The sequence below is a fragment of the Perca fluviatilis genome, chromosome 22 (assembly GCF_010015445.1).
Source record: "Perca fluviatilis chromosome 22, GENO_Pfluv_1.0, whole genome shotgun sequence".
Taxonomy (NCBI): Eukaryota; Metazoa; Chordata; class Actinopteri; order Perciformes; family Percidae; genus Perca; species Perca fluviatilis.
The window spans coordinates 20,807,355-20,826,915 of record NC_053133.1 but is presented as its reverse complement, the minus strand read 5'-3'; the positions used below and the strand labels follow the sequence as shown (position 1 = coordinate 20,826,915).

The following is a 19,561-nucleotide window of genomic DNA, read 5'->3' as shown; positions in this document are numbered from 1 at the left end:
TAAAACCAGCATTGTCCAATCAGCTGCCGGGATTCCCTCGCGTGGCCGTGGTGTAATCACAGGGCAGAGCCGTTGACGGACTTTGTTGAAGGAAAGGAAAGTACAAGTACTTGATCAGCAGCTCGAGCGGTAATTATCGATGGAGGTTATGTTACGGATCGATGACTAAGAGAAATACCTGACTCTACACTGCAAGAAATGACACGACGTGGGCTCCTTAGTTTCTATTGTGTGTGTGTATATATATATATATACACAAAATAAAATAGCCCTAAAAAATAGCCATATATATATATATATATATATAAATATAAAAACTATAAAACTAGGCTATATAAAAAAAAAATTCTTTTCTTTAGGGCTATTTAATTTTTTAGGCTACTTTTATAGGAAAACTCGCCTTTCACCTACCAATAACCCAATGGGCTACTGGAAGATAGTAAGATTTAAATAAAATACCAGAGTGAGAGATTTTAGGCTACTCTACTTTTGTTTGTCTGGAAAGATCGTCAATTTTTACAGTGCACAGCCTGTGAGAGCACTCAGCGTGTTTTCTTCCTGGATGGGTGAACTGCTCACACTCAGAAACCGGAAAACGTTTTTTAAAAGACATTAATGTCGAGATGAAACTGTCCCCAAAAGACACACACACACACACACACAATAAAACTAAAGTGCTGCGAATTGTGGGAAAATCACACGTCTCGCAGGTTTATCATGTTACTCAATCTGCTGAGTCAGAGGGGACTTGTTTCAGGAAAGAGAGAGAGGGGGAATACACGCCGCCGCTCCTCCTCCAGTAACCGGCACCCAGTGCAGGGGAGTCGGCCCATGGGTGCTCTTTTATTCTTTCTAGAAACATGAGTTGCTTATTTCTTCACATTTAAATATGTAAGACTCTTTTTTTTTTTTTTACTTTAGATACTGTTAAAATATATATATTTAAATAAATAAATAAAAACATTAAAACAACCTGATGCCCAAATTAAAATACAGAATTCCCCTTCACACTTACTTTTTTGGGGGTTTTGGATATTTTTTTTTTTTTCCTTTTTGAAGTGGGAGCTTCCATTGGTAAGGTTTCAACAGGGTATTGTGGGATATCCCACTTCACCAAGTGGGCAATTTGCTTCTTTTAAAGTAAAAAATAAAAGAGATAGTCCCTCCCCAATAAGGATGTTTTTTATATGCCATATGTACAAGATATTTCCGTGCCGAGACCAACGCAGATGTCTTTATTTGCAAATCCCTGCATGATTTAACTGGATAGTTTACATCATTTTTCTGCATTTAATCTGATGTGTGTCTTTCAAGAAAATGTGGTTTCACTGAGAAGATGGCCTACTCTTAAAGTAGGCTACAATCCTGTCTAGGTTTGTGTAGGCTACTTTTGGTCAGAGGCAGTTTTAGTTTTAGGCCTATTTTATTTGTAGGCTATATTTTGTAGTTTAATTGCAGGTAATTCAGAAAAATCTTAAAGAAAAAGTCCAACATTTTGGGAAATATTCTTATTCGCTTTCTTCCTGAAAGTTAGATGAGAAGATCTGTATGCTATGCTATAACCAGAAGAGTTTATGGCTGAAAGACTGAAAGAAGGGGGAAACAGTTAGTTTGGCGCTTGTCGGGCGACCAAGAATCCAAGAAGTCATTGATCCCCTACGAAAAATTACAACTTGTCGTTTTTACACTTCAGTTTTTATACAAACTAAACAAACACAAACTAACATGGTAATTCGTTATCTTTAGAGGTGCTGGTAGGCAGATTATTTTTACATTTGGCCTGAGCCAGGCTAGCTGTTTCCCCCCTGTTTCCAGTCTTTATGCTAAGATAAGTATAACTGCCTGTTGGATATTGCTTTATATTTTGCATACAAACATAAGAGTAGTATGAGTCTTCTCATCTAACTCTTGGCCAGAAAGAATAAGTAGGATATCTACATACTTTTTGACACACAGGGTTTCCAAGCCCTGAAATAACTATGTTTGGATCACATTTGTTTGACCAAAAGTACATTTCTGGCATTAGTGTCTGATTGCAGCTAGTGGAAAACCCATACGACATGAAAAATTCTCTTCACAACAACCTATTGTGTAGATGATATCAAAAATGCTCTACACATGTTTTTTGAGTCCCATACCCAAGACGGTGGCTAAAATTAAACTCATAACCCTTGTGTTGTCTTCCCGTCGACCATGCAACTTTTTGTTTTGTTTTGGTCGTCTTTTTCAAAACTTTTGGCGCTTTAACTCCAAGGTTTTTGTCACTTTTTTCACAGTTTTTTGTCACTTTACCCAATGTCTTTGTCGTTTGTTTTCCGCGCCTTTTGACGTTTTTGTGTTTTTTCTTCCCACGTTTATTAAATCTTTTTCTGACATTTTTGACACTTTTTTTCAACATTCTTTTATGATTTTTTTTTTTTCCTCCAAATGCTATTAAATTGAATAAAACACCCAAAGTCAACAAAAGAAGTGAACTGATCATTTGTTCTACTTGTGAAGAGTGTTGCAGCGAACCATCCACGTTACTTATTTTTGAAAATTTGGTTAACAGGAGGGTTAAAAAAGATAAAAAAATTAAGCCTCTTTGTACTTGAAACAGAGAACCCCGACCATGGTGACCCCATTGGTCATACAAACAGACAGACAGACACAACTGTGTGAATTATTTCATCTTTTAACATTAACCTTCTTGTCAAATGATGAATGTCTAGGGAAGTAATAGTTTAAGTTCACTTTAATTCAAAGTCCTTGATAGATAACTGCGTGTAAATGTCAAAAAATATGTCTTCATCTAACCACATCAACACTTTATTGTCTTTAACGTGCTACATAAGGATTACTAGTAATAGTGTAGTGTTGGTGGCAGCAGCAGTGACTGAAACTGTGACGACGTTTACCGACAGTACAGTCCCTGTCACAGTACCCCATGTTGTGGTTTTACAGAGGGGGCCTTTCTTCATGTAACACCTGTGCAGTGTGTTCCCAGCACCGGCAGCCGCCTGTTTACGGAACGTGTGACACAGCAGCAAAGTCAGTAGAAAGGAAAAAGGAGGTTATTACTGGGCTCCTTCTTCCTGCCACAAAAATCTTACACTTTAAAAGATTCACACTTTAAGTTCCTGTCTGTGTCGCCATGATGAACACGCTTTCGGTTCACACACATAATAGATAAGACATTTTGTGGCCTACACCTACAAAAGCGGGTGTCGTTTTTTTTTATGAGCACTTTCTACTCTGTTCGGTATGGTTTAGTGGTTTAGTGTATTTGCATACACCTTTGTCTAACCATAGGTTCCTGTTCCACGTGAATCAAAAGAGAAAGAAAAAATGGAAACACAACTAAGACAATCAGCTTAGCATGTTTGCTAAGTGTACACATATTAAGCCCTAGGGTATTTCTGACAACTTATGGTCCGCCTGGTTTTATTTTCTAAAAAAAAGCTTGTAAAACATAAACACTGTTGTGCACAGTCAATCTATAAACATCATTTTTTTCGGGACAACTTGGACTATTAGAATATTTGTGCTGCAGCGATGTTACTCAAATGTAAAAAAAAAAAAAAGATAAGGGACCATATAGACAAATGAAAAAAAAAACGGAAATTTAATCTCACTGATATTTATTGATATCACACACACAGCAATGCTACACAAGCATTTCTGTTGTCTAAAACAATTCTCCTATGTCTTAGGAGTCATACGGTGTTTTTAAACCCCCAACATAGTCTTCCAGGCAGCGCTGCATTGAAGGCACTAAGGTTAGGCAAGGGTTACGGTTAGGGTTAGGGTTAGGTGCCTTGAAGTCGACAGTCGCAGCGCTGCCTTGAAGTCGACGGTGGGGGCTTAAAACACCATCGAGCGAGTCATACAGTGAAATGTGACGTGAACATCATAACTTGTACAGTGGACAAAATATCTTAATTTCTTCAAAGTTTTTGCCCTCATGAAATTTACTTATGCCAATACTCAAAATAGTATTGCCATATTTATTGATAATCACACAATTCATTTATTTTGGTTTGTTTAAAGTCTCTGTACAACCACACGTGATTTCATGTGGAAGGAAATAAACAAAAAGTGGCAACAGCACTGGGAACTACAACAAAAAGGAAGACATTTATATAACATCCAAAATAGTGTTGGTAGTGTAAGGAGAGGAGGAGGAAATAGGAAAGAGAAGACAGTCATCACCAGACTGAGAATTGGGCATACTTATTTAAATAGTACACTTTTCATCATGGGGAAAAATCCAACAGGGTTGTGTAATTGATAGAGAAATAGAGAAACTGTGCAACATGTTTTAACTAAATGTAGAAAATATACAGTGTGTTAGAGAGAAGGATCATGATGGAGGGAATGAGAAGAACAGGACTGAGGGGAACTGGATTGGGAAACATACTGGAATGTGGAGGAGGTGAACAAGGCAGGAGGTATCTGATTAGTTTTGTAATGGTAGCTGAGTTGTTGGACAGAATCTGAGTAACTAGCTGGCAACCGTAGGTGAAATGTGACACGTAGTAGTGCAACGCAATGGATGCAAACCGCCGTTAAAATACACAGAAGAAGAATAAGAAGAAGACGTGATTTTAGTTATTCTGGCTGATTAGACCTCTGCTCAGGTTGAAGGTTGGCCGGAGCTCAGATGGGAATTTATTAGGTCACAAATCTTTTACCAATAATAATGATAAAGCTGTCACGTGTCCTGCCCTAAGTGCAACAAAGTTAACTAGAATGGCAAGCAGTTATGACGGGGTCCAAGCCCCCCTGGCTTGAGTCCCCCCTTGCGCAATTCGCCCCTGCCTGCGAAAGTGGAACCCAAAGCGTAATGGCGACGAGGCAAATGTCAGGAAATATCGCAACGTGCGAGCTGCAAGACCTGTAGTAAATTGCAATAGCAAATTTCACATAGGCCAAATCCATCTACCTCGATTATGGCCGATCTGTACCGATCTTCGCCAAATTCGGTACAGATCAGCATGCCGAACAATCATCACAAGTTTCATGTTGATAGCATTTACTGTGGCAGAGAATTTGCAAATGCAAATTTACCATTTAAATGCATTGAGCTATTGGCAAAACGCGTCACCTTTGATTATAGCGCCCCCTAAAAGGTCGATCTTTGCCAAATTTGGTACAGAACCTCAGAGTCGGATGTCGAACAATAATGCACTGATAGCATTACATTCGGCCGAGATATGCTAAAGTTCGTTTTTGGTAGTTAGCAATGGCATTTTTGTTCGTTTGTAAATTGCCAAATTTTTTGTCAGGTGCATCTGTTAACAAGGGACAGTCAATCCGTCTATAGAGTACACACCCACACAGTCCTGGGAAGAGGTAGCCAGATTAACTGAAAACACCAGCGTGGGTGTTCATATGAAATGTAGCTCAGGTGCCGACCATTTCTCTCGATCACACCTTGACTGGAGTCCACCTGTGGTGAATTCAATTTATTGGACATGAGTTGGAAAGGCTATATAAGCTCTCAAAACCTGCACTACCGTATTTGCTTTTTAATGGTGTTTTCAATACAATTATTTAGTAACACAGTGATGACGCCACGTGCTGATTCTGCAAACTAACAAATGGATGAAGAAAGCAACATGGATGTGCTCTTTTTCTGTCATAAAACTCACACAAAGAATAAAGGCAGGGCCAATATTCAAACATTTGGGAGCACAGCAGCAGTGACATGATGTTCTATTTGAATTCCAAGACTGGGCAAAATGGCAAAAATACAAAATAAAAACTAAATACTTCAATTACATTTTATTTATAGTATCAAAATCATAACAAGAGTTATCTCAGGATATAATGGTCTTGTTCATATATATATTTTTTTATCCCAAAATCAATTAAGTTGATACGTGCAATCCTTGAATATGGAACCCTCACTTACTGTATTGTTGTTGTACGAATAGATAACTTGGATAACTATTTCATATTTAATTAAGTTATGTAAGATGGTAATCAAGTGTCAAAGGTCCAGTTTTTTAAGTTGTAAACCAAAAAAGAAAAACGATATTTCAACCAGACAATCACTCTTTGAGAATCCAAAGACAATTTCCCAACCTCATATTTTCACATTTAATTTCAAAACATTTCATTCTGCCAGCAGGTGGGAGTGATGGTCGGTCAGTTGAATATAACTAGATAGCAGCACTGGTACTTTACCCTGGCATACAGTACATGGCATGTTACCACAGATCTTTTAGATTCGATAAAAAGGTGCGTTGTCATATTGTAAAAAAAAAACATTTCACATTAAGTCAAACTGGCCCACAGGTACAAAAAGAATATTCCGCAATAGCATATTATTTCTTTCTTCTTCTTTTTTAACAGCTGGTTATTATTGTGTCTCATATAATTTGATAATTAGTTCACATGTCTTCACCAACAGGCTCCACAGGCTATCTCAGGATTGGAGCTACACTCCTGGAGCTGAACTCTGCAGAGAGAGAGAGAGGAGAGAGAGAGAGAGAGAGAGAGAGAGAGACCAACATACTATGAGGACAGAAACATACAAACATGTGTGACATCCTCTTGCACAAACATGCTGTACTTACTCAGTCACGTCCTTGCAGTTATATGTAATTCCTGGTTTCAGCTCTTTCTGTAAATCCTCTAAAGATGCATTTGTGCAGGTTGTCCTGAAGAGGATGCAAAACATGACATGACATTAGGATCAATTTCCTCAGTATAACTTGGTCTTTCTGCATTTGTGTGGTACCATTAACGTTTAACCACTTTGGAAAAACATACAGAACATTCACACATTAACAATGAACACAACAGGGACAATAGTGTCCCAGAAGTCTTGTATATAAGGAGAAAACGTACACAGCGCTCTTCCTTGTGACCAGAACAACAGTCAGGCTTTTCACCCTGGAGGAGTCGAACCTCTTCACCTCGATGCTCGCAAATATACTGCCAACAAAAATAAAAACAGCACAATTTACCTGGCAAGGTGAAATAAATAAATAACATACAGGATGGGATATCATTGATATAAAAGAACTAAAAACTTACAGATGTTTCTTGTACATTTTATTGTATTCAAAGGCTTAACTATTGGACATGAAGCCCCCACATGCAGCCACCACTACACGCTACATATTCCTTAGTCTATATCGGCGACGTTCCATTTCCAGAGGTCTGTACTATGAAGCAAGATTTTGCATTAACGAGGTAACTTCAGGCTCAACCCAGGGTTTTGTGTATCACGACGGTGGATCACTTGTTACTGGGTTAAATCGCCATGGTAACTTATGCTGAACACAGGTTGGAGATTAGAGATCAACTGGTGTAAAAGCACCGCCTACTGACCAATCAATACGCGATTGATAACGGCGTCACCTTTCTTAAATGATCCGGTGGAGCTCGGTGCGCGGAGGGAGTGAGAGGTGCGCTCATAAAAGTTAAAACATTTAGAGACCGACAACCCCGTTAACGTTCCCTGATAGGTATTGTTATGAAAGATTTTCAGCGGAAGGAATTATGTATCTTTGTGTTGCCAATGCGCACATTGGTTGGAATTATGTTTTTATATATTTTTTATTTGCTCTCACGATGGCTTACCACTGCCGGGGTAGCAACTGAAATAATAGGCTTAAGCTACGACAGTTTATGGAAAGCACAAGTGTAATTATGGTCAGATCTCAGCCCTGACTGATGATGGAAGTGATATTGATAAGCGTTGTGATTTACACATTTACAGCGTCGGCTATTTTTTTGCCAGCTTTCCTTCCTGTTTTAGGAAGCAGCGACTGTATTGCGTTTTGCCTGTAAAATCGTGTCTGTGTTCTTCATATTTATGTAGTATTATAGTTTGCTCTTCTTATGTAAAATATGTGGCTCTGGTAGATATTTGTGATTGGTCATGCTGTGCAAACACCGTCTCTTTTATGTGAATGCTCACGTCGCTGGATTGGGAAACCCTGGGTTGATTGAACTAGTTGTGACACAGCTTATGCGGGACCGCGGTTGTTAGGTTAGGTGAAGCCGGGTAACTGAAAGAAATCCAGGGAATGTTGATCTTGATTCGTAGTACAGGCCTGTGGATAGTTCAGGTGCCGCCGTAAATTGTTGTTGTTGATGTCCCTCTTTTTAGACCGGATGTCCCACACCTTCCTCTTTCTTTGTGTTGGCATTTCAAACTCTGGTGGATCAATGCGGATTGTGGTTAACTGCTCCTCAGATCTCTGCAGGGTAAATCCAGACAGCTAGCTAGACTATCTGTCTAAAACAACCTCGGCACATACACACTCCACAAAAACAAATACCATCCTGAGCCTTTTTTTGCTGAGGCACAGTCATTGTGTCCGAGGCTCATCGCTGCCCAAGATGATTGTAATTTGTTTAACGAAATGCCAATAAACCAGAGCATGTTTTTCTCCCATCCAGGAATGCTGTGTGGACTAGCCAGACCCTCCTCCGCAGCGCTGTGGAGGAAGGTCTGGCAATGTGAGACTACATATTCCTTAACTAATACTGCACCTGTTTCATTTCAGTTTGTCCCTGTTTGTATTGTGGGTAATTAAAGAATGTGAGGTCATCTCAGAGATGTATTCTCTTGCTTTAGAGCGCCTTTATAGGTTTGACACTCAAGTAATTTTAAAAGGTAAATAATTAAATCCCAAAGAAATCCAAACACATTTAAGTGATGCGGAGCAGACCCGTTATGATTCAGGGCTGATTTAATACGAGACTGTTGAGCATCTAAAAGTAAGATATTAAGATAAAGTACAGGTATGTAAAAAGTCATAATCCTTTCAACCAAAAGAAAGGTGCAGAGCAACTCACCTTGTAGGATTGAATGGTGTGTCGATGTCTCCGTTTAGCATTGCAGTGACATCACCACAGGCAGCATCTGCAAACTACAGACATGGAGATGACGTTAAAGAAAACATAGTAAAGATTTTGAGGAAACACATTATCTAAAACACACTCTGACTGTAACATTGATGATTACACATTGATGATTACAGTAATGCAGCAGTGCATATATACTGATGTACTGCAATACTGAAAACCATACAATCAACTGAAATTGGTTAATCTTTTCTTATCCCCAGTAGTCCTAATCTTGAAATAAGGTCAAATAATCTGTTATTATTACACAAGAAAGTGTTACATTTTTTATCTAATTTTTCTTCTTTGTCATTGTAGCAACTATACCTATCAGAATGAACCTCATGCATTAATATTAACAGTCACTATTACTAGAAAAATGGAATAACCAAGAATCCCTTTTAATAAAGGGCTGTGTGTCTTTGTCAGGAAGTATGAGAGTGGATACAAAATATCAGTAAGAGACACCTTTATTCTACTTTTGTATGGAATGCCGTTTTATTCAGAATTAAATAAATGAATAAATACATAAATAAATGAATAAATACATAAATACATAAATACATGAATAAATAAATAAGTATGCCTTTGAAATACATCACAAAATAAATAAATGAGGCAATAAATACATAAATAATTAAATAAATTTAATTATTTCATGGTACTTTTATTTCATAAGTCCATATTTATTTATTTCAAGAGACTTTTATTTCATAAGTCCATATTTATTTATTTCAAGAGACTTTTATTTCATAAGTCCATATTTATTTATTTCAAGAGACTTTTATTTCATAAGTCCACATTTATTTATTTCAAGAGACTTATTTTCCAAATGCCACATTTATTTATTTCACTTTCTATTTATTTCAAGTTCTTATATGCAAATCAGGGGGCGTGGTTATCTCACATTCAGAATAAGGTGAATGGGACTTCTTTGGCAGACCAACAACAGGACAATTTTAACAATTTTCGCCATCTTATTCATCACCAAATTCACTTCTGAGAACGTTTTAGGCGAGAAATTAACTGTTTAGATTTCAAATATAGGCAGTCACACACACACACACACACACACACACACACACACACACACACACACACACACACACGGCCAAAGCGCAGCAGGCACAGGCAGGGGGAGAGAGAGAGATACCTGTTTCTCTTCGAGAAAAATTCTCATTCACCTTGTCTCACTTCACCTTCAACGGAAATGTTCAGTTTAATGTGAATTAGAGCAGTCGTTTGCCCGCTAGCTCACTTAACAACGCCTCAGCTGTCGTGTCAACCCGCAGTGGACAGAGTAGGCCTACCACGAGCTGCCTGTTGTGGTGCTCTGTCAGGTCAGCGCTAGTTGGTGGTCTAGTTACCCCAGAATATGGGACTGTAGGCTCTGCACACAGCACCACGAACTGCCGGTCGTGTTGCACTCTCACTTCTCCAGCCTTTTTTTGCCCACGGCTCTGTTCTGAATGTGAGAGATAGCCACGCCCCCTGATGTGGCATAGGTGCAGACACACCAAGGAGATTATCGGCCGTCGGACAGTCTGGCGAGGTCAGTGACTCCAGTCTGTTCGGTGTGTCCCGTGCCGTCGTCAGTCTGAGGGGCAGACGGCGTTCATTTTGGCCGACCTGACATGTTCGTCGGGACTCACCCTTAAAGGCCAGATATAAAATTATAAAAAATGTATATCAACACCAACGACTCATGGTCTGCAAAACGTGTACACCGTTGGCATCATGTTGTGGTGACACAATTCTGCTTCAAATTGTCAAAAAGTTGCAGTTGAAAACAGTGCCTGTGGAAACCCAGCGTAAGGTGTGTTTTTAACATGTGCAACAGACAAACTTACGGTGGCCGACAGGGGCAAACGCCCTGCAACTTCAGAAAACACATGCAAATAGACAAAACACAAGCAAATTAAGAAAACAACTACATTAATTTGACAACACATGTGCAGCATTCAGCAAACGCGCTGCATATACACACAACACAACCAAATATACAAACGCGCTGCAATTAAAAAACGATGGAAAAAAGAACAAACCCCGAAAAGAAGCAATGCAAAAGAAAAACAACTTCATTAATTTGACAACACATGCGCAGCATTCAGCAACGCCGATGCAAATACACACAACACAACCAAATACAAAGCGATGCGAATAAAAACGATGCAAAAGAAAAGCACACAAACCCCGAAAACAAATGCAAAAGAAAAACGCTGCATCCAGATTCCACAACGGAAGTTCTCCAGACCTCTGGAGGGACTTTTCAAAATAAAACCTCACGTTTGGTCGGCTCGTCTTCCTTTGGTGTTTTGGATGTTTTTGAACTAAACAGTACGGCAATCATGCTAATGAATACCATAACTTTTTCAGGGATGTATTACTTACAACACAATGGAGCAAGCAAAGCAGTTTTGTCTTTATGTGCAGGCCGGATTTAGGCTATTCCGTTTGATAAATCCCACGGTAAATGGCTGGTTTACTAAACAGGAAGGGACTATTTTAAATAGTCTATTTTTTGTATTTCAAGAGCGTATTGCTCCACAATATGAATACAGATTGGTCACTTATTTTGTTGTATAATCACAATATTACACTAGCAGTGGAACAGCTGATTTTTTTTTGGGGGGGGGGGGCTGGGGGAGAGCATAGTCTATGAGAGAGAGAGAGAGAGAGAGAGACGTTCAATCTCAGAACGGTGTGCAACGGTGAGCTCACAGACTGTAAATATTAAGTCTGTGTTTGAGATATGTTTTCTCTCGTTGGGTGTGTGTCTCGGCTCGGGTCACAGCTGATACTCAATCAGCAGAGACGTGTCTGTAAACTCGTGGTAATAAAACATTTAAAACTGCATCAGTGTTTAACGTTGACGTTTGTTTAAGCCACATTAAATAAGAGGGTTTAATTTCCAGGTCCGAAAGCGCATCACTGAAGTGTAGACCTCATCATGTGTAATATTGTGATTATACAACAAAATAAGTGACCAATCTGTATTCATATTGTGGAGCAATTCGCTCTTGAAATACAAAAAACAGACTATTTATAATCCCTCCCTGTTTAAAAAACCAGCCAATTTACCGTTTATCAAACTGAATAAATCCCGCCTGCAAATAAACACAAAACTGCTTGAAAAACCCTGAAAAAGTTATTGTATTCATTAGCATGATTGCCATACTGTTTAGTTCAAAATCATCCAAAACACCAAAGGAAGACGAGCCGACCAAACGCGAGCTTTTATTTTGAAAGGTCGAAGCTCGAGCACGGCACCAGCCTCCCGGCTGAGACGGGAGCAGAGACTGTATATTATTAATATATTATATTATGTTATTAATAAGGGCATGAGACAGGAGTTCACTTTTTACTATGCAGCCATACCCGACTCTAATAAAAAGGCAGAAAAGGGGTCGAAAATCCAGCTTATTAGCTGTTCCCTGTCTGGAGAACTTCCGTTGTGGAATCTGGATGCAGCGTTTTTCTTTTGCATTTGTTTTCGGGGTTTGTGTGCTTTTCTTTTTGCATCGTTTTTTATTCGCATCGCGTTTATGTATTTGGTTGTGTTGTGTATTTGCATCACGTTTGCTGAATGATGTGCATGTGTTGTCAAATTAATGAAGTTGCTTTTCTTTTTGCATCGTTTTTTAATTGCAGCGCGTTTGTATATTTGGTTGTGTTGTGTGTATATGCAGCGCGTTTGCTGAATGCTGCACATGTGTTGTCAAATTAATGAAGTTGTTTTCTTAATTTGCTTGTGTTTTGTCTATTTGCATGTGTTTTCTGAAGTTGCAGGGTGTTTGCCCCTGTCGGCCACCGTACAAACTCGCTGAAGGAGGAGAGCTGCAGATTTAGGCGATCATTCTCCGTAGGTTCATAACAATAAACGACATTTCACGTTGTTTTCCATTTCGTCATCTGATGCATTTTTATTGCAAAAGTATCGGTTGTAGTCACAGCTTGCTGAGGAGAAAAAAATCCAGGATTTGACCTTTTGTCACTTAAAACTTTCCTAGGTGATGTAAGCTTGGGTTTGCCTCATATCACACCAACCGTGTAGCTGCTATACGTTCTTAAAGATGGCTGCCGGCAGCTTATGTGAATTTGTGTTGAGTTATTTAAACTTTTTGTGTTTTTTGTCCTGTGTCCTGCTTCAATTTTATGCACTTTGTTTGTTTTACATGCCGTTTATTTTGTTTCTGCATGTCCATGTTTTATGATGGATTGAATCTTTGTGTTTTTCTTTGTTGATTGTGTGAATATGTGGAAAAGGGTGTTATGTGTTGGTAGTTTTTTGGCAGGATAAAAGCCAGACAAACCAAACCAGGGCTCCTCTGAATGTGTGGGTTGCCACTGCTCGCTCAGGAGAGAGCTACGCAATGTGGCTCCATGGAGACGGACACAAAGCCTCATTGATGAAATACCCGGCCGAGTGACCTTTTCCTCTCCTCCTTTCCTTCATGACCACTTATACACCGGAGAGATCCCACCTTATGCTTCACATATGTGTTGTTTTAACCACTGCTTAACCGCATATTTTTGGCAAAACTAGTGAATTCTTGTTGATAACTTACAGCAGCTGAGACTCTGTTCCAGAATGAGCCAACAGTGTTGTTCACACAGTCTCTCCATCCTGGGCAGTCGGTAGTGAATGTTTCTAGAACAACAAACACAGAGTCAATACTCACAGGGCTGTAGTCAAGTCCAAATGAGAGACAGTCAATACAAAAAAAGAAAAAAGAATCCTCTTCAAGACCATTTACTTACCTGTTCATAATTTATGTGATGTGAGGGACAGTATATAGTCTATTGAGACTATATACTGTCCCTCACATCACATAGTCTATAGTCTATTGAGATAATAATTTTGCTTCATCATGATAATCAAAAAGCAATCTCGATGCCTGTTCTAGATGGATTTTGAATTCAACTAATACCTGTTTTCTGAACGAGCGCACTTCATCAATGGTTTTGTTTTGAAGGAGAAAGTTACTTTATAACAAAAGCATATAGTGCTGGACTCGGTCGAGACCAACTAGAATATTTGGCGAGTCCAATGGCCGAGTCCGAGACAAGTCCGAGTCCAAAAACCAACGAGTCCGGGACAACAGAAAAGCGTCTTGAGTGACTCAAATACTACAGCCCTGGCTGCTCCATTTTTTTTTTCTCCATCATCTTCCATCTTTGTATCCCAACGCAACAGTTTCAGTTTGAAACACGTCATTAACGTTTTGAAATGGTTGCAGTTTGGTTACATTTTGGGACAAAAACTACTTAGGTTTGGAAAAAGATCGTGGTTTGGGTTAAATTTAGTACATTTCTTATGTTACTTCACTTCCGTGCATTTGTACATGACGTAGTTCTGTTTGTTCCTGTGGTAGAAAAAATATAGTTAGGCCTATATGACTGTCTTTAAATCCAACATTCTGTTTAAACTGTAACTGCATTATCTTAACGGACTTTCTCGGTCTTAATACCACGTTTCTTGACTTCCTGCTTTGCCCCCGTCATAACTACTACGGCCACTAGAGGGTACCGCCTAACAATAAAACATAAATATGGGTCGTAATTAATGCTGGTACAAACGACCTAAGGGATCTTTTTTTTTAAAGCGCCCATATTATGCTCATTTTCAGGTTCATAACTGTATTTTCATGTTGTGCCAGAATAGGTTTACATGGTTTAATTTTCAAAATACACCATATTGTTGTTGTACTGCACAGCTCTCTCTCACTGCTGCAGATCCTCTTTTCACCTGGTTTCTGTTTTAGCTACAGAGTGAGACCTCTTTTCATCTTCTTCTTCTGTACTATCTTTGATTGCACTCGCACATGCGCAGTAGCTCAGATGTAGAGCATGTCAGCTAGCTAACTCTAGAGACAGTAAAAGAAAGGCTGTTTCTTCAACTTTGGTCAGTTACAAGGCAGGATTAGCTGGGAGACTTCTAAATGAGGGCGCACATGTAAGTAGTTCTTTTGTAGATTTTGGTGAACTTGTGTGTGTTGTAGCAGTGCTTTGCTATTGAGAACGACGTAGCATTAGCCGGCTAGCGCTAGCATTAGCAGGCTAACGCTAACGCTACGAGCTAACGGTTGTGGTTAGCCAGCTCATTTCGGACTGTGACGTCACAGTCCGAGGCCGATTTTGAACAGCTCACTAGGAGACTGAAAGCAGGACACATTCAGAAACCTGTATCCCACTCAAAACATTATTCTCAAAACAGCATGGATGGATTTTTTTCAAAGTTTGTATGTGTGTGGAAGCACCAGAGACACAAAAGAACACCCCAAATCCCAGAAAAAGTGTTTTTTTCATAATATGGGCACTTTAAGACAGTGTGGAAATAACACCTCTGGCATATTACATCAGCATGTATGACTGATATTAGTTTTATTCCTATGTTCTCATGTTGCAGAGGCATGCAACACACCCAAAGGGTGTGAAAAGGTATTTTGCTAAAAGGTTGTTGCCACAAATCATTAAAAAAAAAATCATTGGATGACAAATACTTTAAATATATAGTTAAATGACTGCTGCAACTCTGCTTTCTGTGCCTGTTATCTTTGAATCTATTTTGCAAATAATAAACCAATCTGAGCTAAAAGTTTCCCAGTTTTGAGATTATCTATTACATGAAGAGTCTTACCGGTGCTACCCTCCTTTCCACACCAGGTCAGACCATTCAGCACAGATCCCAACACAGTGTCCTCCACTGTGAGAAAACAATCTCTCTTCTTCTCAGTGAAGGCATGGACCACATCCTTCGTTTTGCTCCAGAACATCAGCTAAACCCCCAAAACACAGTTGTTAAATGAATTATTATGAATTATAAAAAGGAGTCTTAAGTGGAGACAGACAGACAGACAGACAGACAGACAGACACACAGACAGACAGACAGACAGTCTAGTGATGAGCAGTGTTTACTCTGTTGCATGCAGGTTTGAAGTCGGCTGCAGTAATGAAAGGGTCATAGGCTTCCGGGGGAACTGCACAAGGGTCCCGCCCCACATAGGCTTGTTCAAATGCACCCCACAGCTTTTCACAGTCGTATCTGAAAAATAAATAAAAGTGCTGCTTAGTTTCAGGAATGTGAGACTAGATTTGTAGCATGCTGTGTATTAATTACAGTTTGTTTATTTATTAGATTAGTTTGCATTTGGGAAAGGGAAACAGGGCATTTCCTTCCTTCCTTTAACATAAATACACATAAGTACAAATACAGGGTCATGGTGAAGAAGCAGTAAGTCCATATTATCAGTCAATATTGGCTTAATTATGATGGATAATGTAGACATATATTACAGTGCTTGTGGCTCAGCCTGGTATAGCGAAAGACCAAATTTGGTGCAGTAGGGATGCATATGTTCGAAGTACAGTTTATTTATTTGACAGAGGGCATTTACTCCCTTCCTCATTTGAATCTTAAATATTTATTTCACTTTACACCTTTTGGTTTTATATGTTTTGTGAAGCACTTTGTCACTTGTTTATTTTAATATAAAAAAGTTATTAAATAACTGTCAAAACTGTGTCATGGTTAAAAAAGCACCCTAAACAGTATGCCAAATTTCCTGTCAATATTGGCTTATTACAGTAAAAAAGACAGTTAGTAGGTAGTTAAGAAATAACCTGCATTGTCATTACACTGTATGTACAGTGAACAGACACAAATGGCGCTTACAGTGCAGAAAGGACGCCAGACAAGTAATCATTGATCAGAGTACCAAACAGGCCACACCTATTGGCTGAACTCCAACTTTAGCATTACATTTACTTTCGCTCTTTCTGCATAGCACTTCCTTTTACACTCCTCCCTCTTTACTTAATCCAAATGTCAATCATTGGTCCATGCCAAGATTGCTTAAGCTTGCAAACAAGCATGCACACACTTCAACTGTTACTGATGAATTCAATATTTCTGCATTTCAATTTGTTCAATATTAACATACAATCAGTTGCCAGTTTATACACCTACTAATGCGGTCTAATAATAGAGTGCAATAAACCCTACATGAAGTTTTTGTTCAAACTGTTTTAGAGGTGTTGATATGATCATGTTTAAGGATGCAGTTTGTGGAGATGCTAACAATGGTAATACTTTGTTGTCAGAGCAAGTCTGAAACGTGTCTAGTATCCCAGCAGCTCCATTTGCAACACCAACAAAGACAAAAATGTAAACAAGAAACAAGAATAGATAGCGTACATTTAACATAACATTACAGCAACAGAAGAAGAATTTAAGACCCTTAAACGTACGTTTGATCTGGGATTGTGGTGCTGTTGAGCTGTAGCCTATTGCATTATACAAAGAGGCGTTCTGTTATTTAGCCTACCCTTTCTGATATGAATTGGATGGACAAAAAAAAAGAAACACCTGTCAGTATAATGCAATACAATTAAGCACCACAAACTACATTCTCTTCAAAATGACCATAGACCATCTTGCTCACTTTGACGGACAGTTGTGAGATTCACAATAGGCCGCTCACCTCTCCTTTGATAAATTCTGTTTTAACTTATTGTACCATGATGCAACAGTACATTTCATTGTCTTGAGTAATACACCTGGGATTTTTTGGGTTTTCGTTTTTCTTCCTCTTTTTTTTTCCTCTTTTGTTTTTCATATTGGCTTTATTTTTATTTTAACTCCTAATCTTTGTCCCTTTGTATTATACTACTTGGAAAACACTTAATAAACATATTGAATAAAATGACCATAGAGTTGTATTAGACTGCATTAGTTTTAGCTAAGTGTGCCTATTAAACAGACAACTGAGTTGGATATGTTTACTGCACCGTATATTTAACATATCTTAAATGGTATTGCTAATGTAATTATTCTTTTTGTTTCAGAAAGCCCTGTTTATCGCCGGGCTTATATGATATTCTGTTCATGAACTTTAAAAAAAAAAAAAAAAAAAACGCTTACCCCTTGAACTCCTTACACCTTGCAACAAAAGTAGCCTTCGGTGTGTCTGTGTTCGGCCGCAGCGCCAGTCCCAACACAACTGCGACAACAACAATCAGAATCAGCCCAGCGACGACACCTAAAATAATACAGCGTCTCCTCCCTCTCTTCTCCTGAGGACGATACGCTTCACGTTCCATTTAAATGTAAGATCTAACAGTGGAAGTTTGGCTGTCAAACTCTTGTTTTTTTACGTCGCTCGCGCTCGGGCTTCTATTTATGGAGGAGCGCACTCACCGTGGGCGCGCACGTGCGCTGGCTCGTGGCCATGTAGGCGCTCTGCTCCAATCAGCAATGATGTCTGTTGAGGTGGAGCACATTTACTCAAATTAGCCTACACTTTTGAGATACTTTTTTTGAGTACTCTACTTGAGTATTTCCATTTACTTTCTCCTCCTACTCCGCTGTACATCTCAGAGGCTATATTATACTTTAACTATTCCATTTGTTATATACTCGCTTGACAATAGCTTTAATATGTAGGGGGTGCGCGTCAGGCTGTATCCAGTAGGTTAGAAATACTAAAGTCAAATAAAAAAAACAGAAAAATACTTATATAAATATGAATACATATGAATACGTTAAAAAACTAAATACTGACTCTGCCCCACTCATTGTACACCCCCATCTATTTTTTACATCTTAATAATTCTGTTTCCTGTTCAATTGAATTTTCTGTAGTCTACAGCCTAATACATTTTCTGTCCAACACGTGTTTGTTTTTAATGACCTACTGTAATCACCCTCAATTGTATACAGCTTACAGGGGCCTCCTACCTCGCCTGACTTCATTCAGACAACACAAAAATATACTTGTGTAGAAGCATCATTAAGTTTGGACCATTGACATGTTTGTCTCTCTCCTGACTTTATGGTTTTTAAACTTGGCTTCTCTTGGGGGCGCCCGGATAGCTCACATATATAGAGGTTTACTCCTCAACGCAGCGGGCCTGCATGTCATCCCCCTCTCTCTCTCTCTCCACTTTCATCTCTTCAGCTTTCCTATCAAAATAAAGGCAGAAAAATCCCCAAAAATGATCTTAAAAAAAAAACTTGGCTGCTCTTAATTTTTCACCTTTTTTTACTTTTTAGGTAAAACATGTTCGGTTACAAGGTAACCTTGGTTCTCTGAGTGAAGAGACTTTCTCTCCCACGCAAGACCGCTCAGACACCGTTCCAATCAATGTTAATCAGTCAACCCATGCACGCCTGGGCCTTTTATACCTTGGGCCACGTAGTGGTGTGTCTTAAAGTGATATCCAAGTCAACTGCCCCAGTGGGTCAGTCCCCACTACATATGGAATATGTAACTGTGTGGAGAGATCGTCTCGACATGATTGAGAACTGATATTCAAACCAGGGAACTGCTGGGTGAAGTCCATGCAATCAAATGCTAATCAGCTGCTGAGAGATGATTGTGGGCTGTAACTAAAAGTTCTTGGAAAGGCCATCATTATTGAACATGTTGAGAAATGCCACAAACCTTTGAGCACAAGCAAAACTAAAAGGTTAACCACTCTAGTAAACAGGTTCTTCATCTCTGTATTGCAGGATGTGTAATGACTTAAAGGTGCAAGGTAAGCCTTATAAAACTAACTTTCTGTCATATTTGCTGAAATTGAAAAAAAAAAAAACCTATGTTAGAGTAGATCTACGTGAGCAGGTAATAAAAAAATTCGGCTCTTCTGGCACCACCTACTGCAAAAATCCACAGCTCCCTGTTCAGATGCACCAATCAGGGCCAGGGGAGG

At 39.0% G+C, this 19,561-nt stretch overlaps 1 protein-coding gene across 1 annotated transcript; it reads right to left on the bottom strand.

Moving 5' to 3' along the window:
* Positions 1-5,832: 5,832 nt before the first annotated feature.
* On the bottom strand, positions 5,833-18,019 carry LOC120552471 (ADP-ribosyl cyclase/cyclic ADP-ribose hydrolase 1-like). The gene is made up of 8 exons (XM_039790566.1): positions 17,772-18,019; positions 15,767-15,893; positions 15,488-15,626; positions 13,416-13,498; positions 8,800-8,873; positions 6,838-6,924; positions 6,564-6,647; positions 5,833-6,445 (listed from the first exon to the last, which is right to left on the bottom strand). Exons 1-8 carry the CDS (start codon positions 17,948-17,950, stop codon positions 6,388-6,390), a joined length of 831 nt encoding a protein of 276 aa, XP_039646500.1. The 5' UTR covers positions 17,951-18,019; the 3' UTR covers positions 5,833-6,387.
* Between the last annotated feature and the right edge of the window lie 1,542 nt (positions 18,020-19,561).